This window comes from Saccostrea echinata, unplaced genomic scaffold (assembly GCF_033153115.1).
Source record: "Saccostrea echinata isolate AGI-Se365-2 ecotype Australia unplaced genomic scaffold, CSIRO_AGI_Sech_v1 ptg000054l, whole genome shotgun sequence".
NCBI lineage: Eukaryota > Metazoa > Mollusca > Bivalvia > Ostreida > Ostreidae > Saccostrea > Saccostrea echinata.
In genome coordinates, this window is record NW_026889803.1 from 51341817 (window position 1) to 51365888 (window position 24072).

The 24072-nt window shown below is 33.8% G+C and overlaps 1 protein-coding gene across 5 annotated transcripts; it reads left to right on the forward strand.

Moving 5' to 3' along the window:
- Window positions 1–5014: 5014 nt before the first annotated feature.
- On the forward strand, window positions 5015–23882 carry LOC133171782 (ankyrin repeat domain-containing protein 11-like). Of its 5 annotated transcripts, none has more exons than XM_061306584.1 (13): window positions 5015–5076; window positions 10626–10791; window positions 13531–13810; window positions 15135–15326; window positions 17042–17184; window positions 17404–17614; window positions 17873–19414; window positions 20255–20472; window positions 20940–21068; window positions 21166–21264; window positions 21464–21607; window positions 21997–22089; window positions 22215–23882. In XM_061306584.1, the coding sequence occupies exons 2-13, from the start codon at window positions 10723–10725 to the stop codon at window positions 22383–22385; spliced, it is 3291 nt and encodes a 1096-aa protein (XP_061162568.1). In that variant the 5' UTR covers window positions 5015–5076; window positions 10626–10722; the 3' UTR covers window positions 22386–23882. The 5 variants fall into 5 exon arrangements, with proteins under 5 accessions (XP_061162568.1, XP_061162567.1, XP_061162569.1 ...); XM_061306583.1 differs by lacking the exon at window positions 5015–5076 and adding an exon at window positions 5259–5365; XM_061306585.1 differs by lacking the exon at window positions 5015–5076 and adding an exon at window positions 5259–5365 and having other exon boundaries at window positions 13534–13810.
- The last annotated feature ends 190 nt before the right edge of the window (window positions 23883–24072 follow it).

Consider the following 24072-nt stretch of genomic DNA (forward strand, 5'->3'; position numbering starts at 1 on the left):
CCCCCCCCTTTAAATAAAAAGTCACTCATTGCATATGACAGATACAGTAATACCGAGTCCTCGACTATTAGGGGCTCTAAATTAACTCAAAATTCATTAAAAACTTTGCATCTTATCAACATAGATTCACATACCAAAAAAACAGAAAGCGTCTAGAAAATCACCATATCGATCTTTTTGACATTCAAGCCCTTTTGGTCTTGAGTGAAAACCATGCTGCACTTAGATACTGCTAAATATTTTGGTAGAGGCAGGAAAAAGAACTTGCTTTTTGTCCCTGACATCAGAACATATAGAACTGTCTCAAATAGCAAAAGTAATGGGAAGTACATGTATAAAAATACATTAATTGGGTGCATTCTTCTAATCATTCAACACCAATCTAGTATATAAAAAACACTACATGCTAAAGAAAAAAGTCCAACTTATTGCATCAAACTAAACATTTCGATAGTCTTGATATTTGACCAATTGACCCCCCAAATCTTCTCTCTCAAATGTCTCTCTCTCTATATGATATAGACAGTTCATATAAGGTCTAAAATTGGCTAGATAATAAATACTGGTTATAGTTATCAAAATCAATTTAACGTTGAATTTGACAAGTGGTTCCAAAATAATTATTTCTCTCTAACCATTCCCCACATATGTGGTAATTATCCGTTAGCATGTAATGAAAGTCTGCGTGTATATACAAGCACCTGTGATACATGGCATCATAATAAACTGTATATTATAATCAATCAATGCCCCCTTAGTAGCAACACAGCAACATACAATCTATTAACAGTGATTAATAACGTATTCTATAAAATAATTTAAAGTGAGTTCATCAAGTAGTATTAAGGGATTTCTATTAATAACAGAGGAAATTCACACTGAACTCTGCAAATTGGTCCAGTAAATTTATATTTAAGTGTGCAACTTCCCAGAATCCCTTTGCTACCACAGTTCCAAGGGATAGTGGACAAAACATATAGGTGACCAAGACTTAGCATGTGATGTCAAAGTCTGAATGTGTTTTGAAAAGAAGCTAAATAAAGATTTAAATGGTACTCAGTAATAAACAACAGTGCTAACACCAATGGTTGCATCATCAAACATATAAAGATGCATTGATCTGCATCCCTCAATACAGCAGTATTATGTCAGCATCCATTCTGACTTAATGCTATGATCATGTTTTACTATAATCTCAAATCTGAGGTTATGCAATTAATCAATTATGCAACAATATCATCCTGCCAATACAAACAAGATCACAGCACAGTTAAGGCTATGGAAAGGAGGCAAGAAAAAAAATTCTTTAAAATACCATCAAATTAAATTATTTGCAAATTTAAAATTGTAGTAGAGCACTAAACTACATGTACATCAAAACTTACCATCAATTCTCGTTACCTATATCTAACACAGCAAAGCATTGATGCACTTATCAGTGTGATGTCATAATATTTGATTCTGTTCAGTTTGTATGCAGTGAGAGACAGAACAAGATATATTTTCACAATAAAAAAATGTATTTTATAACTTAAAATGTTATTTTCAGACATTTAAAAGGCCATTTATTGAATGCAATGCTTTTTTTATGATTTTACACATATACTTTCTGCACATTCCTTACAGAAATGGTACTGCCATATATATGCAAAATGCACTGGAGGGTAATAGAAGGCCTTTAGTGGTATGTACTAATCACTAATATTCTGGCGAAATGTGTACTTGGATTTTTATTGGCTAAAAATCTGTTTCCAAAATTACATCGGAAATATATCTTAATGTTTTTATGGAAAACAAAATGTAAACAAATTTTATTTATTTACTGCAATATTTATATTGAATTTTTAAATCCACTCATTTTTAATTTGCTCTCTGTCCAAGATTAGCACTAATTTATGGTGTACATGAGTCACATCTTCCATTGATGAGCAGAGTTTTGATGCTGTAAGCTGTTTACAGAGATTAAAAGAAAATAAAGACAAGCATGGTTGTGTAGATAAATTATCATACAAAACAATGGTAATAGTTTGCCAGTGCATTTTCTCTGAAAGCATAATTCTGGGAAGGGGTACTCCATGTATATATTTGGAGCTAGTACATTGTTAGCTCTACTGGTCAGAGACCAGAAGAGCTTATGCGATAGTAAGGTGTCCGTCGTCCGTCCATCTGTCTGTCTAGCTGTCCGTCCGTCTGTAAACAATTTTTCAAAACGCTACTCCTCTTACAGTTTTGGTCTGATTTCAATATAACTTGGCACACAAGTAGTCTACACTAAGATACATAATTCTGTGCATCGGTTTTGATTTCAATGAACGGTGTTGCCATGGTTACTAAAAATAGAATTTTCTGTGAAATATATTCAAAATGTTACTCCTCCTCTGGTTTTGGTCTGATATCAGTATAACTTGGCACACAAGTAGACTATACTAAGATACATAATTCTGTGTATCGGTTAGTGGTGTTCCAATCATCGATTATAATCGAAAATCAGTCGATTGCTGGCATAATTCAAGCGCTCGATTACGAAATTTTTATTCTGATTAATCGGTTTTAACAAGCGTAATAGTTTTGAAGCCAAATATTCCAGCTGCAACTTATCTATTAACTTATTTGGGTATCGTAATGGCCAGACAAACAGAATTGTATCCATACCTGGATAACAAAGCACGTTCCTGGATATAGACGCAAGTTTTATATCTGTACAATGTAAGAAGAAAATTTAAAGAAAAACTGATACGCACTCAATAAAACACTCAGATGATATCCATTCATTCTAATTCAGCAAAATAAAGAACAAATACATAAGCAGAAAGTAGTCATTTACCCATTCTTACCATTTAATGAACTAAATTGATAGACTTTGTAAATGTCCGATTATAATCAATAATTAGTTAGATAGAGTAACCCAATCATCGATTATAAAATTCTTACCGATTCCCATCACTAGTATCAGTTTTTGATTTCAATGAACGGTGTTGCCATGGTTACTAAAAATAGAAATTTCTGTGAAATATATTCAAAATGCTACTCCTCCTACGGTTTTGGTCTGATATCAGTATAACTTGGCACACAAGTAGACTATACTAAGATACATAATTCTGTGTATCTGTTTTTGATTTCGATGAACAGTGTTGCCATGGGTACTAAAAATAGAAATTTCCTTGAAATACTTTCAAAAATGCTACTCCTCCTACAGTTTTGGTCTGATTTAAGTATAACTTGACACACAAGTGGACTACACTAAGATACTAAATTCTCTTTACCAGTTTTGGATTTTGATGAACGGTGTTGCCATGGTTACTAAAAATAGAAATTTTCAAAAATACTTTCAAAACGCTACTCCTCCTACATGTTTTGTCTGATTTCAGTACAACTTGGCATACAAGTAGACTACACTGAGATACATCACTGTCATTATTGCTTTCTGATTTTGTTGAATGGTGTTGCTATGGTTACTTAAATCGAAATTTCTGTAAAATTATTTTGAAATGCTACTCCTCCTACAGTTTTATTCTCCTTGCAATAAATCTTGCCACAAAAACAGACTAAACCAAGGATCATTATTCTATTTATTGCTGTTGCAAAGTTTCAAGTCCAAGTGCTACTTTTATCTTCCTTTATAAGTACAACCAGTAGAGCTACAGTCTCATCAGAGACTTCTGGTGTTTTTATTGTAATAGAGAGTGCAGCGAGCAGCGCTAAGTGCCGCTCATCACTGTGAGCTCTTAAAGCAATGCCTGGCTGAAGAGAAAATTTGAACTTTGCACATTGATCCAAATGAATTTTTTTCCCACTGTAACCTGTGGTCCCATAATGCTTTGTGAATTGCATCTCGCCACAAACTATGTTCTCGCAGTTCCAAGAAGTTCCAAAAAGAAAAAAACATAAACTCATCTTGATTTAATGGATATATTAATAGCAGATAAATAATAAATTAAATGTCCTTTATTAAAATTAGCACTGTTCAGACTTAATTGTGTTGTTAATACATCTTACATACCATGTCATGTGACGTCAAGAGTCTAGACATGCCAAATGTCTTGTGCGGTTTGAAGAGCCTGCTCTAAATCGAAACTGAAAAGGTATCTTTTCAGTATCTGCGCTCACCCTATCGGTCACACAGTCAACATATTATTGGTTAAAATTTTTTTCTGAAACAAGTGCCTGTTGCATGTTTGCTAAAACCATGCAACTGCCACATCACAAGTCTACACCGAAAATCTAATCGTTCTCAATTATAGTCGATGCATGGTTTTTAATCAAATTACATTTGTCTGATAGTAAAGAACTAAAAAGAATTGCCCATTCTCCTGATCAAAAATGTATTTTCATCACTAAAAATTTCCAATCTTTCTACTTTGCACCTTAACTATACTGCAATTAAACCCCTAAGATTACATACTTTTCAACCTAGGCCTAATTAATTTTTAGTGGATATAGGTCCATAGTGTATTCTTCTACCCTCGAATTCCAAAGTATCAATGATTACATGCAATACTTTCGGTACTCTGATCCATGTTATTTTTTTAGGTCATTTAAAAATAAAAGCAAGGTGAAGGCCATTTTTGTCCGCCATATTTGCATAACTCAGTCTTCCATATTGAGAAAATGACGAAATGAAAGAAAATTCTATAACACTCTGTGAATACAATGTATAAAATATGCAAAGATAATACAGAATAGCTCAAAAATAAAAAGAACAATTTTTCCACCCAGTCAACGAATACAAGTAAGACACATGATCCAAGACATTCCACAATGTTTTTCGTGTCACCAAAGTGCAAGCGCCATATTGCAAATCGTTTGTTATGGTTGGTTGAAACTTAAAATGTCGTTTCGTTCCTTATAACAATAATAAAACAAGAATGCTTAAAGGAAAGCATTAATCAGAAATGGCATATTTTACATCATAAAAATACTTCGTAAGAGTTTACACATTTTCTCGCAGGAGCGAGAATTTCTGATTGAGCGAATGAAAATGGCTGTTACAAATTTCGGTCGGAGGAATAATAATATTAACCAATCACAGGAAGGCTTTTTTACCCGCGTAGAATCAAAGCCTTGCGACCTCCAAAGGTGAGTACCCTTAAAAGATCCCTTATATCCCTTAAAGTATCGGTGCCATAGTTAAACAAATATGCTATTCTGAAAAAAGAAGGAAAAAACTAAAAGGGGCCACAAAGAAAAAGTATATCAGCTTGAATTTAAGTGCCAAATTGTTTCATGAAAGTTGGCCATACTGTGGGTTTTCACCACGCTTCTTCAGAGATTCCAGGCTTGGATTAGCCTTTGTTGTTGAAGTACAGCATAATAATGCTTATGCCTTTCAACTAGCTGTTCCACAATTTTATATAGGGTAGTATAAGTGCGTTTATTAATCCTCAATTGTTTTATATTGATTTATGTGCTACATTGTGTTACTGTGTATGCAAAGATACATGTACTTGTTTGCATTCACTTTCAGTACTAGTATTTCCAAACATATATACTACATTATGAAACAGTCAAACCACTTTTTAAGCTACATACAACTGAGTTTATGATGATAATACTGATTATAAGGCTATAGGAAAACCAATAATGATAAATATTATTAAACCGTTATAAATGTGCAAAATTCTTACTGATTTGGTCTTGTGTCATAATCCTTGCAGAAGTAATGAAAAAGAATTGATTTGAAACATAATTATGTAATGTGATGTTGTGAGATGAAATTACATAAAAATAATGCTTTTTATTCCTACAATAACAGAATGTTTGTAATCAATAGTGAATTAATGCCAATAATGAGACTATAGATACCATATGATTCAGTGTTTATAATATATAAAGAAGGAGACATTGAAATGACCTCAGTCAATGAATAGGGACTGGACTTGACGTTTTTTCTAAACTTGTTTGTATGTAAGCCTTATTGAATCTGTTCTTTGATTGAAAGCACAGATTATTACCTAGTAATGGAAGAAGGTTTAAGTGGTGTTGCAGAGCTGCCAACCCTTGCGATTTTAGCATAAGGCTTACGGTTTGAGTGTCTAAAATACACCTTGCGATTTATTCTATTTATCCTTATGATCTCCATTTCTCTCCATCAAAAGCTTGAAATACTGGTATTTTCATAGCATTCTACCTTCAGTTTTCACCAGTATAATACGAAAGTCATAGTCCTTACAGTGCTGGCTTGTATTGTTATTGTCCGTTTCTATGTTAACTTGAGATCTAAATCATTTCAAAGTAATCAAAATGAAAACATCTAATGGCCGCCGGTGTAAGCGGCCTCTGGATCTCCTCATTATGATTTTTCATTTTATGATGTTGGCAGCTCTAATGTTGTGAAGCAGTGCAATTTCCCTAATCTTTCAGTGCTAGTGTCTGCATTTGTGTTAGTTTATTTAGCTTCAGAAAAAAATATGTAATATATATGTGAAGTGTACTGTTTTTGGTTTACCAAGGTAACAATTGAATAGTTGAATGTTTATATGTACAATGGATAGTGTGGTACTATATTTATAAATGTACTTATTTATATGTTTCGGTCAGAATGTTCTAGAATTGAAGTCTATGCTAGGTTTTATGCTAGGGAATACTTATGTCAACAGACATATTTTGTTTTTATAGCCACATTGCCTTGATACAAACTTGGGTTCATGTTGAAAATAATTCACATAGTAAACTAGTTACTCAGTGTATACATATTTTTACTAATTAATGAGAGAGATACAATTGTTCATCATTCACTAGTGTTTCGTTAAACTTGGTGTCTATAGAGTTTTGGTGACATGATGACTTGTTGCTACTCTAAGTGTACCTTAAGTATATGAACCATCATTGATTAGTTACAGAAGCTGCTGTAGGGATATTAATCTCAGATTAAATTATAAACAGGTCTAGATTTGAACCCCTAACAGGTCTCATATTGCATCAGTACTCCTTCTTTTCCTTTATTTCAGCTGTTTAATTAAATCAGGATTTAATGGTACATGTATTTGAATTATACATGTATGCATGTGGTTTCAGCTTTTGCAAATTAAGATGTTTAAATGATTATAACACACAATAAAAAATTAAAAAACAAAAAAACACAATAAACATGATAAAAAGTTTGATTCCAGAATAATCATTTTTTAAAATCGAAGATAGTCCAATATGATTAACATCTTGATCATGAGTCAGATATTTTTTTCAGAAAAGGATATAAGATTTCTGCTGAATCATCTTTGTTATTTGCAATATCACATATACTCTCAGTGTCTGTTACTTGACACCTTATACGTGTTACTGTATTGTTTTAATCTCATTTTGATAATCATATAGAATGACAAGACAATAATACATGGACATATATAATGAGATATAGTGCATGTTTATTTACTTTGTTTTGGAAGATTGTGTACAAAGTACTGTTGATAGTCACTTATACAAACAAAGTCACGTCCTATGATAGCAAGTTTCCCATGGTAATGTAAAGATGTACTGCTCTTATATGTTACTGAAGGATTGTGGGATATAGGTCACCCTTTATACCACCTAATGAAATGAATGCTCTCTCAGTTTTTGGTATATGGGGAAGGATTGTTAAAATTGGGAAAATTATGGAAGTTTTTGGGAAAATTGAGAAAATCAACATATTGAAAAAGTTTTTTTTTTTTAAATTTCATTTTGGTTTCCTTGTGTTGAATGTGTTCTTTGTCATTAGAAATAATAATTGGGAAAAGAACTCCATTCAGTTGAGAAAAAAAAGGTACCTATTTTGCATTGGGAACGAGGCCATACAGCAGCCCAAATTATAAGCTAATCAAGAGCCCTGAATGCAGCTAGTATTTCTCTAAAGTTTATTTTGCATCACCTGGAACAGTAAACCAAGACTTGGCATCTTACATATATGGTAATGAACCTGCAATTCTCATGTTTCAGTTGATGTATTTTCTAACACATTTAACATACATCCAGTTCTTTTCATTGGACATAAAATGAAAATTGGCAGAGTTATGTTTTGTATCATTTATAAAACATTAAATTACATGCTCCCAGGTTTTGTTTTGATTAAATAATGCCTTTGGACTTTTATTGTACTACCATGTGTGCTTTTTTTATGCAGATTGATTCATGCAATACAAAACGTACATCTGTTTCCATGAAACATTATAAACAGCCTATATATATATATATACTCATGATACCCGTAATTAGTTTTTTGATACCGTCAATGTGAGGTGATATAAATTTCCTAGTCTTCACTCTTGATTAAACTATATATTTCTGGTATATTTTGACAGAAATTGATTTACCATCAGCATTAAAATAACTTTACTTCCTTCAATTTTTACATTCACAAGTTGACATTTTTTTTTTATTTTCTACACAAAAGAAAGATCTATAGACAATGTGCAAATGGCTTTCTTTAAATGACATGCATTTATTACAGAGTTACATGCCTCCCATGGTTAAAGAATTTTCTGGTGGCTATGAATACAAATGAAGTATCTGTCTTGTTATTTTCTCAGAGGTATATTCTTATCATAGGCATTGTATACAGGGCTTTCTTGCAAGTTTCACACAGGTTTATATACAAAATTATGTATACCATCATGACATCCCTCATACATCAAGAATATCTGTAATTGTATGGTCTATAAATTATGTCTGAGTATTGTGACTTTTTTGTTAAGTTGTTTGAGACTATAAAATTCATACTCCTACTGGCTCCATTTGATTAAAATCTATCAATGTTGTTAATATTATGAGCAGAGTGGATAAAGCTCCATTGTATACAGCTGTCTTAAGCCTGCCTTACAGCAATTTTTGAGATGTCATGGGTTTTTGATGTATTGTAGAATTAATGACATGTTTTTCAGAATACATTAGTGTGACCTTGCATGAATTATTAATGTCTTCCTTTCAATATACATACATTTATGTGTTTATGTACCTGAAAAATATTTGTATTTGAAAATGTTGATTTTAAAATGAACCCTAAAACAGGAGTAACCTATGTATGGAGTGATTGTCCTATTTGAACCTTGCATCATCATTTCAGATGAAATGTATTGAATATTGATACAGTTGTACATGCCATCTAGTTAATGAGGCCTCAGTAGAGTGGTGTTTGAATGCAATTAAAGGTGTGGTGCCATTAACAGTCAATAACATCCACTCTTTGTCACTAGACGATAACGAGAACTAAATATGGCGTAATACAGCGGAACATTGCTCTGATATTAATTATGTTCTCAATCGTGAAACAACAATTTGTGTGTCTTGTAACATGACAATGAATTCTTTGTTCTGAGCTAATTGCTAGTCAAAGTCTTTGAGAATGTTTTTTTTTTTTTGTTGTTAGAAAATTGGTGAAGAAATCACATTTGACATTGAAGTAGATAGAGTTTTCTAGAAATGTTGTACGGAAAACAGCACTGTGTGGTGAACATTTAAAGAATGTTGAAATGCACTCTGACAATCTTGTTTACATTTAACACTGCAAAAATAGAAAACACCATTTGTAAACTCTGTGGAAAGCCTTGTCAGATATTTTAAGAAATCAATACTGAATTCAAATGTTAAAACATAAACGAAAATCTATATTTAGTATATAGCTTAGTTTTAGGGGATTTTTTTTGTTGCTATATAGCTAAATGATTACCATTACATATGTACATAAATTCACAGACAGGATCATGTCCCTGTGATTTTTATTGTTTTAGCTGTTTTTGTTTTCCATGCAGGCCTACAAATAGTATCCACCATTTTGTATATATTTAGCATAGAGACTGAGTTTTGTGAATAATTAATATTGATTTTATGTTGTCCCACACTCCATCCATTAGGCATGTCAGTATTGTTGGGCCTTCATTTGATGGACGATTTGACCTATATACACATATACAACTGCTTTGACTGGGCATATAGTGTCTGATATATAAACAGATGTTTCAATGAAGTATAAACAGGCTAACCTCAATATCTGCCTGTATAGAATATTCTGGCATGTGTAGGATATATCTCCAGATGAAAATATCTCTCAATAATGTTAAGCTTGCGTGCATCCTTTGTACTGAATGTGTAGCGTGTTTTCGTGTATGAATGAATAATTTTTACTGGGTTGGCATGTTTTAGCTTTATGTTGTACAACATGTCTCATCATTTCCAATTTAAATTCCCCTCTGACAGGTTAAGTAGGACATTTTGCATTTCAGGTCATGTATTATCTGCGCATTTAACTATATGTTATATAGATTTATGTAAGAGTATTCAGCCATTTAATGAAGATATTTATAAGAATTCAAGTCTGGAAAAATCAGAATGTGCATTAAAAAAGTCCCTATTTCTGAATAAATTATCTCTTATTAAATTGTACATGTTGCTTATGTACAAATACTGACTATTATAAAGAAGCTTGACATGATGTTAGCTTTTTTACTTACCATTTACAAAGTAAGGAGAACTTGGTGCATTGTCTTTACAGTGAAATGTATATATAATGGAATTCACTATTGGAAGGGACAACATCATGACCATTTGTCCATTAGGGCATGCTGATTCTACAATTGTCTGGAATGCATGATTTTTTTTTTTTTTTATCTAACACTGACTATCCTGAGTATTTATTTATTTATTTATTTTTTTTTAAGATGACAAGTGTGCTGGAAAAGATCTTGAACTTTTGGACAAACACTGAAGATTTTATTGGTTTAGTCACATGACATACCTCACAGATGTGATGCCTGCATGCCTTCATTACAACCCATTGTGTCGTCATCATCGGACATGTCTGAAAAGAAATCGCCTCCTCAAAAGGTAACAACATGGATGCTTCTTCTCACAAACAAAATCTGGTAGAGAATAGTGCCTATTGTAAATTAGCATACAAACAATGAAAGATCCCTTCTAGCAACAATACAGCTAGGTTTTCAGGGTCATGTGAATTATGAGAATGCACATTTAATATAAAATTTGGAACAGCAGAAAAGATGAGTATTTAAAGTTTGCAAGTAAATCAATCAAGTAAAAATTGTGATGTTAGTGAAGTCCCTAGGCATGCCTGAGGGAAGTATATAGGCCAAGACTTGAGTATACATATTAAGAAGATGTTTAAACTACTGTGGTAATTGCTGGCTTTGTTACACAGTAATATAGAGATTAGCCTAGAGAGTTTGATATTTTACAAAGTCTACACTCCTGTACAAAGAGGTCAAGTTACCTTCAAAGAAGGGATTTTCAGAGGTCATTAGTGAGAACTTTCTTACATATGTGTACGCTTTTGTATAAGCCTATATGTAAAATTATATGCCTTTTCAAGTGTTTATTACCCAAGTCTGCCATATTCTGGGGTTTTCCAAGGTTATACTGTCATGTGCAGTAATGCCTGCAAGCGCATTCTTTGTGTTATAGACAGAAATATAACAGAATAAACTGTGCGTGTTTATATGTTAACTGAGAATTCATCACACAAACAGGCATTGTGTTTGTAAGAAGTTGAACACCAGGGCAGGATGAAATCTTTTCAATACATTCATGTTGATTCATGATTGTTATATATTTATGTTTTAAAATCTAAATTCATGAATGTTATTACACAGACATAAGTTCTGCTGTGTTTAGGAGGTTGATAGAGTGAATTTTTTTTAAGTAAATAGCATGAATAAGGGACCATTAAGACATAGGGAATCATTGAGATGTAAACCTGTGTCAAATAAACCAATTTTGTCACAGATGACTTGACCCTTTAAGTTCCAGGAAGCCATTAAATACTGGCAGTGTTATAGGATTGTCTGTGGGAATCAAACAAAAAAAAAAAAAAGAAAAGAAAGAAAGTCTGGGCAGTAATACTGGATTGATTCTTATGCAGTAGATCTAACAGTATTTCCAGCAAATGTTGCCACCAGATTCCCTTGTATCAGATAGCCCTTCCAGTTGCTGGTAGGCAGATGTAGTGTAGTAGCTCTGTGTGCTGTTGAAGAAGTGAGTCATTATTGAAGACCAGGAATCTTTGATGATGGGTGACATTTAATACTGACTTATTGGTTTGCACTAGAGCTGTTGTGGGAATTCCATGTAGTTCCTAAGTTCACGTGGTTACCTGTGTGGAAAAAAGGTGTGTGTTTGTGACAGCAAACGCTTGACAAATATCTCTGGATTTATGATAAATGGCTGTGCTTTATTGTGACAGTTCTACACCCATTGAAATTGTGTGATTTTGTGTGTACATGTGTTTATGTCATTACAAACAACAATTAGCTGGTCTCATCAGATTCATACCAACAAAGGCAAAAATATTGTAACTGGTAACTCTGTGATGTCCAATTCTTGGAAATATTCCTCTGTTTGGCTATTGTGACTTCATTAATTCAGAACATGTGAATTATGAAAGTATAAATTTTCAGAAATTTGTATTTTCATCAATGCATGTGAAAGTACCACTGACTCTCCAACCTTGAACAAAGAAGAGCCTAGAGGGTTTTGGCTTAAGAAGATAGTTTTCCATTCTGTGTGTTTGCCTGTAGAATGGACATTTTGTGTAGTTGACAATCATGCAGGCTTTACTGCAGAGTCCCTCTCATTACCCCCTGGATATTAGCCATGATAAACCTAGAATGTACCACCATGTAAAGCCACAGGACAGCCGGAGAGAGGCCAGAAATACTGCCATGGTATGTGATGAAACAAAGAAAAATGTGCACCATTAAATACCCCAGATGATTGTAGAGGCAGAGAGTATATATACATTTCAGTGTAGTTAAGATATACTGTTACACTACAAAGTTATAAGATAAACTTCAGGCAATATGAGTTTAATGATAAAATTTCAATTCTTTGGGAGAAAGTTGATATGTTCCTGTTAGTGATTGTGTAACTTTCCTTTAAGCACAAATGTCTGTTTCAGACAGACTTCATTATCTAGTAGCAGGTGTGTTGTTGACATTAAGATGATTTCTTTGTTTAATAAATCCAGGGAAAGGCTTCTTTTGCACTTTTGTCCAAGGGTTAATCTGAGGCAATGTCTCCCTTGGTAACGCAGCGGAAATATGAAGGATGTCAGCAAGTGCTGACTGTAAAACGATAATACCCAGGCTCTGTGTGCATATTTTTCTTGAACAGCTGTTTTTTTTTTAATACAAGCAGTTTTCACAAAAAGTGAAAGCAGGTTTCAGCTGAAAAGATTCTCCATATAATGTTGTAATATGAGGTGCATTAACACAATACTTCATTGATCCAGTTTGATAGAATAAATAGGAAAAATCAAATAGAACAGAAAATGACATTAGAATAAAGGCCATGTGAAAATAGGGGCACACGCTGAAAATAGAAACAGGATGAATGTTCTTGAATCATCTGAAATAAAATGACTTAATCCTGTAAATGAAGCACTAAGTTCACTTCATTAACATGTTTAACCGAGACGAAACCTGTCATAATGTGTTCATAGTATGTTTAATAGGCAGGGTATATAATTAAAAACAAACGTAAAAAGGGATGGATGCTTCATACATTTAGTTTTTAATCCATATATACTGTATATTTTTCTTCATTTTATAGCAGGAGAAGCCATTACTCATAAGAACACCGCAATCAGAAAGCAAGCCATTGAAACGTAAATTTCTTGTATCTGATTCTCCACCACAACTTGATGAAGACGACCGCAAGACCACACCTAAACGGAAGAAAACCCTTTTAAATTCTGAGATGTCCCCCACCCATCATGGATCCACCCCTGTTTCTAAGGCCCCCAGTAGTGGAATTACATCCCCTCGAACGGGGCCCCTGTCTGAGAGACAACAGATGCTATTTCTTATGAAGATGACTGATGACTCTCAAGGTACATATTCTGATTTTTTTATGTGTACATAGTGTGTAAACAAGAAAATTTCTTTTTGGCATATGGAAGTTCTGGGAGAAATTCATAAGTAAGCAGTACTTATTTTGTATGATTAAAGGTTTATTGTCAGAGATGTGGATTATGTAAATTTACACATGAATTGTTACCACCAGCTTGTCACTGTTAAGTTCCTACAATGAAAACACTTGATATGACTAGGTAAACATGTTAAAGAGTTAAGTTTTGAAGTAGATAGAAAAAAAATCTCATGTGAAGATAAAAAATGTGTTTAATTTTCACCATCTGTTGCAAGAATAGTAGACCTGGGAAATATAATTGGATTACAGAGAGGAAATAAGTAAACAGCCATTTCAATTACCATGAGCATCTGATTACAATTTATGTACATACAGGATATGGGTACCTGTTATTCAAAGAAGTATAAAAATAACCTCAAAAATGTATATCAGGAAGTAGCCACTCATTCAATGTTTGTCAAGCAAGCCATTATCTTCGAGTTGTCACAAAATGAAAAGTCAAAGTATTTATCACAAAACTTTGTGAACCTTCATAGTTTTCTCAACTGAAGCAGAAAAGCATGACAGGCATGGCTTGTTCAGCATGTATGAAATGCCATGTCATTGTAGTGATTTGACTGTTGGCCGTATTTGTTAATTAGAAATGGCTATGGGTTTAGATATGTAGGAGTTGGATCAATAGTAGAGTTTACATACTGTGTATCAGAGGATAATATTGCCTGACAAAGCACTGATCTAGCTATACTGGTCTCTCTATAGATTTCCTGGGTATTTATGGATCTAATAGGAAGCTTGACATTAGTAAATGCATTACCTATTCATTACTCATATATACAAGATGGACCAGACTTAATTAGACAGTGAACATTTAGCTTTGACACAGATTTGTGGAGGCAGATGTTTCTTTCTGATATAATTTTTTTAAATTTCCTTGTGTAAAACATTCTTTTAACATTTGACTTTACTGTTTAAAGTAAGCAATGAATTGTCATTTTATGAATGATGTAATAAATATTTCAAGTACCGATGATAATGGTGGACATATTACATTTGGCCTTGATCTGATTCAATGTTATCTGCATGTGACTGCACTGACCTGACCTGACTTACACTGTAGGGTGATTAGTACATTTCCATATCCTCAATGTCTCCTGGTCCGTATTAAACAACTGTTAAATAAACATATGTCAGAAAGATTTATGTTTAATTTACTCTGTTGAATGTAGATTGTGAAGTATTTTGACTGTAAGTGGTATATTTCCTGTATTTTATAATTTGTGTTGTAGACTCATCGTCTAAGCCTACTTCTCCACAACCTTCCGCTCCCCCTGTAAAGAAAACCCCTGGGGACAAGAAGGTCCACAAGAGAAATGAGCGAGGGGAAACACCCCTCCACTTAGCAGCCATCAAAGGCGATGTAAAACAAACAAAGAAGTTGATCAAGGCTGGGGCTGATGTCAATGTGGCAGATTTTGCAGGTAAAAGTCATGAAACAGGCGACTAGTACAGTCATGATCTGGATGTTTTATGCCAAATATAGATTTTTATGAATTGTTGTTTTCAGTATATGCACCTTTTGTCACTGTTTCCTGCAAAAAACATGTCTGCCTTTCAAAAAAATAGTGACTTTGTTGGTAAATGTTTTATTGGATTTGCTGGGTATGTTAAAGCAGTAATTATAGATGTTCTAGTGTAACAGGAAATGTAGATTGAAAGTAAATGTTGTTCATGAAAAAAAGAGAGAATTTTTGGTATTTTTGATGAAATTAACTGCACATGCTCAATGCAAAAAGCTACGTTATCAACAAATTGCACCCAGGACTAAATAACTTATAGCTGATTAGGGCATGTTCTCTAATATCATTTGAATGACCAGGGAATAAGATTTCTGCATTGATTCTGGCTTGTTATAAGGCAGGCTGATTTTGAATGCAGTGGTATTGTGTTTGGCTGGATTGTAGGAGACAGATTTGACCTTGTCACTATACAGTCTGATTGGTAGGGTATTGATTTGTGATTCACCCTGGCTAGAGGTCGAGAGACAGTGGAAGCCTGTATTCTTATCAGTAGGGCCCCTTGTCTGGAAGCAGATTTCTCACAAAATTTCATTGATCTGCCAACCTGTCATGAACTAGGGTTTCTCAGAACATCAAATTAGGATTTATCTGGCTGATTCTCAGTAAAAAAAAAAAAAAAGGATAATAAAGCAAAAAAAAAATCTGTCCAATTTTAATGTTTTCTGTGAAGTCATAATATACTGTGGAGTCACAACATAAACGTGACTGTGTATTGATTTTCTTTTTATGACACTCCCTACCCATTTGATAATCAGGTGTTAACCTTGTTTTATGATCTCTTACGTCATTGTGAATCACAAAAGCTCCAACAAGTTGTCTGGAATAGAATTCTTTGTATATGTGTGTGTCTATGTACACAAAGAAATAAAAATGAAAACATGGACAAAAAGAGACAGGAAATGACACAGATTACATAGAATTTAAAATAATGATCAGATGTGTCATTTTGTGAAAATGAGATTTTGTTTAATCTATAGTTTGGCAATGGTTGTTGATATATGTATTAAAGCTCTTGTATCTCTGACAAATATGTGATAAAACTGGTATATATATACCGGTATATGGAGATTTAAAATGCAATAAACTTTAAATTCATAAATATAATATTTCTAAAGACAGTACTGTGAAAAACATTGAACTACATAACACCATTTGCAGAAAGAAAACAAAAATTAACCATACAATAGAATTTTTTACAAAATGTTTGATTTGGCATTATTATAGTCTTGACAATGCTAAATATAAAGCAGGCCTTTTAAAATATGCTGGTGCCCTGTACTTTTAATACCCAGCTGAGATCATGGTTGTTTGATGGAGATAGATTCCATAACATTTTTAATTAACATCTCTTCCACTACGTACCTTCTATTTTTGTTAAAAGTACCACCTGTATCAAATCTTTTTTAGAGCCCTGATAAAGGTCACTAATAATTTAGTCACATGTCTGAAAAAAATTTATAGAGTAATCCTTAAGATTGTTGGAATTTATAAACGCTAAAATATGCTTTCTCACTAAGTTGCCTGTCGATAAAATTGCCCGTTATACAGTATTACTTACTCCTCACTTCAAACAGCACTGCACAATTAAAAAATGAATATATTTTTGTGTGTAATAGGTTGGACACCACTTCATGAAGCTTCAAACAAAGGTTGGGTTTCTGTTACTAAGCAACTTCTAAAGGCTGGGGCCAATGTGAATGTCCAAGGACTGGAGAATGACACACCCCTTCATGATGCTTCAGGAAATGGCCACACTGAGGTTAGTAAAAGAGATTTAAAAATATGGATTCTAACTACATAGCATTTAGGTCTTAAGATTGAGGCTGGACTTTTCATTGAAATGGAAATATAAATAATTTGCAGTTAAACACTTAAAATTATTTCAAGAAGTGTCACATAGTATATAAACTGTAATTAGGAAAAATCTATCTATATCTTTTATATCACTGGATATAACCATTTAACTTTTATTTGACAGTTGGTGGAGCTTCTGTTGAAGCATGGTGCCAACCCTCTACAGCCCAACAGTAAAGGGAAAACCCCGGTGGATGTGGCCGCCTCTCAGGACATGGTCAAACTGCTGAGGAAAGAGATCATAGCCTCTAGTAGTGATAGTTCTAGTCTGGACGACGCACGCTCTCCCACCTCACCGGAAAGCAACTCCTCCTGCAAGGATGATGATATGGATAGTCAGTGTTTACTTATTTGAATTTGAAGTACTTATTTATGTTTATCTGGGAGGAGTGATATATTCACTCTGTAAATTCAGGACCATGTAATAATTAAATACATAAAGATAAGTTATTTTTTTTGCTGTTCCTATTAATCTTTCACCCTTGTAAAATTGTATTTATGCTTCTATGAGAAATTTTTGGAATTACTTTGTATTTATGATTTTCCCAAGGCAATGTTTCTAACTATCTGTTCTATTATTCTTTTGATTTTAGTCTTTGCACCCAGAAATCCTAAATCAGACTCTAACAATGCAACTTTGGGACCAAGTAGCCGCAAAAGCATCTTCATCAAGTTCCAGAGAGAACAAATAGATGAACAGAGTGATAAATCTCCAGACTTTTATAGTTGTCATGTGGAGACTAGTGAGAACAAGGACACTCTATTTGCGTGTGATAGCCCCGCCTCCAGTGGGAGTGACCTTTACGACCCCCAGTTACAGAGTGAAAGGTTCAAATCCAAGACAGGAAATACCGAGGAAACAGGTGCCTCCAGTACAGAATCTCCAGCATCAAAAGTTAAACTACCATTCTCATCATCATCAGATGTCAGTGGATTTGATATGGGAGGATTTAACAGATTAAATAATCTGGAACCTGACAGTCAGAGTGTGGAAAACACATCACAAAAGTACAAGTTAAAAGTTTCAGAAACACAGCCATTTTTCCCACATAGTGAAAGTTTTAGTGATAGTGAATCAAGAGATTCTTTTAAAATGTATGGTGATAGTGATAGGACTCGCATTCCCTCCGTAGACTCCAGTCTTTCTCGATTAAAAGAATCAGCGTCTTCAGACGTTCAGCGTAACAGTGTTGTCAGTTCAGTACTAAATTCATGTACCTCCACTACAACTGGGAAGTCCGGGAGTAGTGGGGAAAATAACAGTGTATCAAGTAGTTCTAACAATGAACAAAGCTTTCTGCAAAATAGCTCAAATATTCCTCGAAGAAATAGTATTAGTAGTTCAAACAATTTTGTGACAAACAGTGCCAACAATGGGAATTCAAATGACCTGCCAAATTCTAGTGTTAGTTCAAGTGGACTCAAGTGGGACCTTCGATCTACAGCTTCACCCAAAAGTGAGGAAGGCAGCAATCATTCTGGAAGGTCTGACTCTAATCGGAATAGCTCTCCTGTACGATTGGAGGGCAGAGACTTCAAGTCCTCACCAAGAGACAGTAAGCCCTGTTCACCCAAGGTGCCCCCATTGAAAATCATCATCCCTCCAAAAACATCAACAGCAATAAATCAGGACCCAGAGTCAGCAAAAATTCACACCTCCAAGAAATCTCTCCCTTATGTGTTAAATCCCACTCAGGAACAGCAGGCAGGGGGAGTGCTACCTCAGAACAACATGACCAGCCTGGCCATTCCACAGGAATCCCAGCCGGTAGCAAGCCCTGCCTCTTCGCGGTCCTCATCGAGCGGAAGTGCTGCAGTGTTCAAGGATGGTGAAAAGTATTCTGTTAAAGACTCAAAAGAAAAGGACTCAAAGGAGTCTTCTTCTGATTCTCAAGTTAATGTAGAAAGTGATCAAAAGTCAGAGGAGATTTCTTCGTCAAAAGAAAGTAAGGAAAGAGACAACAGTTCAAAGGTCAAGGACAGAGAAAAGGAGGGAAAGGAAAAGGGACAGGATGACGAGAAGGAAAAGGAGACGCAGCAAACAAGGCGGACGTTACGATCACATACACAGGCACTGCAGCAGGAGAAACAGAAACAGGGCAGACCACCTCCCAAAGACAAAGAGAAGGATTCAGGTAATCTCTAAACTTGTTAATGAAAGCTGGTTGTGTTTAATGTATTTAATCGTATCTGGTTTGTAAAGTTGAATCTACGCTTTTCAAAAGTTACTTTTTGTGTACTTTAAAAAGCGGGCTTTATATTTTAGCGGCTTTTGCGCAGACAATGATGTGCTAATTCATGAATACCGCTAAGAAATAATTTATAAATACAACATTCGGCAAGGACATGTATAGCGCTAATTCATGATTTTGCTTACAACTCCATATCCAGTGATTATGCTAAATTTTGAATATGCCAATTTATGTACACGTAAAGTATGTCCCTTGGCCACCATCATTGGGAAAAACACCATAGATTCTCACACTGGTCTTGTATTAAACTTTCAGGTTCATAATTTTGTCGTTACATGTATTAAGAAATAATTGTTGGATCTTGTATTTTGATTGCCCCAGGATGGGGCTACCCATATATTGAAAGAAAAAAAATTGTAATGTAGTGAATTTATTGCTGCATGCCAAATGTTTGGTAGTGTTTAGCTGAGAAAAATTGCTTTTTTCCTTATTGACCTCATGAAGGAAAACAACTTTTTAAAAGTGTGGATTGGACCATTTGGTTATAGATTTTTAAATTTACTGATAGATATTGAAAATTGACCAGTAATTAATCTCTTAAATCATTTATAATTTGATGCAGAAATTGTACGATATTATGTTGTATTTGAAGGTGAAAACCATTAGAGTGTGTTAAGGAGGTGCAGGATTGACATTAGCAAGTACTAAGATTTTTTTCACAGCATTGTTTTCTAAATTTGAAAAAAAGCACTAAAAGTTGTCTTATGAAATTTGATTATATAGGAAGTAAAGAATCCTCTGACAAAGATGAGACAGGAAGTACCACTAAAAGTAAAGCGGAGGATGAGGATGTCCACACGTTGCCACGGAAACGAAAGGGTTTACGCCCAAAGTCTGACACTGCTCCCCAGCCTCCCACTGAACCAACAATCACACTGCCGACAGTGTCCTATGAGAAGCCACCTAATCCATTTGAACTGTATTTATCAATCAGAAAACAGGTCAGTTTTTACTGAGAAAGACATCTTAAAGTGCATAGAGAACTCTGAAATCATATTTATTGATTACTTTTTTGTTTGGCTTGTAACAAGGTGATAAAGTGTAAATAGGGGATGGTTTCTTACAAGGTGATAAGGAGTAAGTCATGGGGCAAATTATAGCCTGTGTCTGATAAACATCAGAAATGAACTTTTAAGCTGAATTAGTAAAATTTTGATTGTCATCAGATGTTGAAAGATTGACCCCAATGAATTAAAAATGATTCCACAGTAATATGCTTCTAAACAATTTTACCTTGTAAATAAACATTAGCTGTATAAGCTTGGCTGGTTCTTTTAAAAATACAGAGGAAGTGAGATTTTTAAAATAACAAGGGTTTTTTGTCTTTTTTTTTTTGTAAAGAATACATACAATGCTAGAAGGATTAAATCAATACTGTTGATTTTAAGTTTATACATTCCCTTACCAGGTGCTTCAGCAGCAGAACAGTCTGGCAGTTGTTTATCCTAAAGCTCCTCAAGGCTTCAAAGACTACTTAATGGTCAGCTGTGGCTATGTGTTGGAAGGAAAGAAGGCCAGTACCCTCTCTGTACCAATGGTGAGTGGAATACTTCATTTCCCATTAGTTTAGTGATTAAGTATTCATTATTAGCTTTGATCATGAGAATACAAATATAAGTATTTTGTTTTTGCAGTTGTCACCTCCTAATGCAGTGCAAGGGGAAATGAAAGAATTATTTATAAATCAGGAAAAAGTCAGATACAAGCTAAGGCTGCAACATTTAACAGAAAGGGTAAAACATAAACAAATGTTGTTATTAAAGTTTATTTACAGTTGAAATTTTGTTGCATAGTGATAAATTATTTAATGAAGAGACATATGAGCCCTCATCATGTGTAATCCTTGCAAATTAGATTTGAATTGTTTATGTTAATGTTTATAAATTTTCAAAGAGGGAATATACATGTACATTTACTGAAATTTTATTGTAGGAGAAATTGATCTTATCATTGGAACAAGAGAGAATCCGTGAACATGGGAGAGCAGCACGGGCAATGGCTAATCAGAGTCTGCCTCTCAGCGTCTGTACAATATTGAGGAACGAGGAAATCTATCATGCTATGGAACCAGAGCAGGTAAATAGAAACATGTAAATAGAAACCCTCAAAAAGTTTTATATTTTCTGCAGTTATTTTCTGGTGCTAGATTTAAATAGTCTTTGCATTTGTGAGATTTTGCATCCTGATACATGTTGAAGTATATGTTCTTCTGTACACTGCTAGTAGATTCCTTATTTTACACAAGTACTTACTATTATGAAATGACTCATACACGTCAAAATGCAAGAGCAGGAAATCTCAAGTTGACTGTTAATCAGCGCTTTTCACATGTATTTCGGCAATATGAAAAATAGCGATTAATTTTATGTTGCGAGTACAGCAAAATTACTTGATTATAAATTCTTCATTTATATTTAGAAATTCACAGCATGTTATTAGTGAAAATATGTTTTAATCTTTTGTAGGAAGAAAAGGAGAAAGGTGGGAGAGCCAGATACAATGGACGACAGTTTTTGTCCTGGTTAAAAGATTTAGATGACAAGTTTGAAAAACTCAAGGTAAAAGTGTGAAACTGATTTTGGTAACATATCCATTACATATACGCAATAACAATGATGATGAGAAAAATTAATTTTTAATTGAAAAAAAGTATTAAATGCATAGATTTAATATTTAATTTCAGGAGGACCTGTTGTGTAGACATCACATGGAGGCAGATTCACTTTATGCTATCCAGAAGCTAGACTGGGAATGGAAGATGAAGGAGTTAGGTTTATGTGACTATAACGCTAACCCAGAGGTGGACGAAGTGAACGTTCCCTTGGTACAAGTCCACGAATTTGATCTAACGTAACAGAGCTTGCTTAATAGTTGGACATAATCACAGAGTTACAAAGTGAAGGCACTGGATAAAGAGAGAGCATCACTTTAATGTTGCTGTCATGTTGAGATCCTGAAAGAAACAGATGGAAATGAAAGGGATTTGTGGTGTGGTGTGTTGTACGATGAAAAAAGTGTGGATTGCAATATTAACATAGTGCTTATTTGTGGTCAAAAGATTGCAAGAATGAAAGATGTGTTATATCTCACACTGTGCAGAACCAGATAATGGGTTTATGCCAGTGGATAGAGAGTTGTTAAGTCACAAGAAGAGATACCTTTGTGTAGATAGAGATCATCAATGCCAGTACATCAGCCCTCTATGAATGTTGTGATGCATGTGGAGTCTTCATACACATGAAAAGAAACAGCCTGCTTAACAGCCAAACTGTCATCCAATCAACAATTATTATAAAATAATTCTTAAAAATAGTTTAACTCTTAAAGCTTCTTATTACCTGCATTTCGGAATTATGCTAGGTGATTGGTTTTAAGTCAAAAATTGAAATTTGGAAATTATTTGAAGCCACACGTATTTTCACTTTTACACTAAAGTGCTTTCTTATAGTTGATTGCAATGTTTCAAGAACATATTCTCAGACTGTATCAACTTGAAAAAAAATATGTCCCCATTCCAAATGAAAGTTTGTTTTTCAATTATAATGTTATTCTTAATTTTCTAAACATTAGGGATAATATTTTATTTCAAAATACTAGTACTATACCTCTTCCTGAAGTTAAGCATCAGTCTTTTGAATTATATGCATAATTTTACTTTGAAAGTATGCTGAACTGTTGAATAAGGGGCAGTCTTTCAGGTTTTGACTACTTATTAGATAAAGTATTGCACTAGATAGCTTTATTTCAGTATAGAAATGGGTTAAACTGAAATCATGTTTTAATTCACATAATAAAGTAGTAATTTATGTTTAGTTATTCTTGAACAAAGTAAGAAAATATTTGTGTCACGATTTTTAACATTAGTGAAAGAACTAGAAAAAATATTTTTTTATCAAACTTTTATTAATCTAGTGAAAAGGAACATTATTTGAAGGAATGAGTTTCTGAATCTCATTGCTAATGTTTATTAACTTGGTTAAACTATTGTCTTATTAACTTGGTTAAACTATTGTCTTGATATTTGTTCCCTAGTCTTAAATCCAAATACAAAGGCAATATTGTTTTAATAGTGCTGCATATTTCTTTTATCTATTAAGCAACTGTTAAATGTTCTCATGTTATGTTACTAGTGTGAAGGCATGTGCCTCCTCTTCATATTTTAAAACTGGAGTTTCCCAGCACCCCTGTTCATTGGTATTTAGTGTTGTACAGCAATGTATCAGGATAAAAACAAATTACTAATTTTTTTAAACATTGAAATATTTAATGTTTCAAATTATTTTTGTCACGTGGAAAATGTCGTGGAAGAATTCTTTTTCCATGCATTTAAAATAAACTGTACAGAAACTTGTTCATGTTTTCTTCATTTTCCCAATAAGGAATCAAGTGATGAACCTTTGGCCCTATTTAATGAAGGTGAAGCCTATAGCATGCCCTTGGGTGTGCAGTGATCTTGAAACATTCTGGGTTAAAGGTCAAGGTAGAAGCAGATCTTTGTGTAAAACCTCAGTTTCATGCGAATGGACCAGTTGGCTTACACT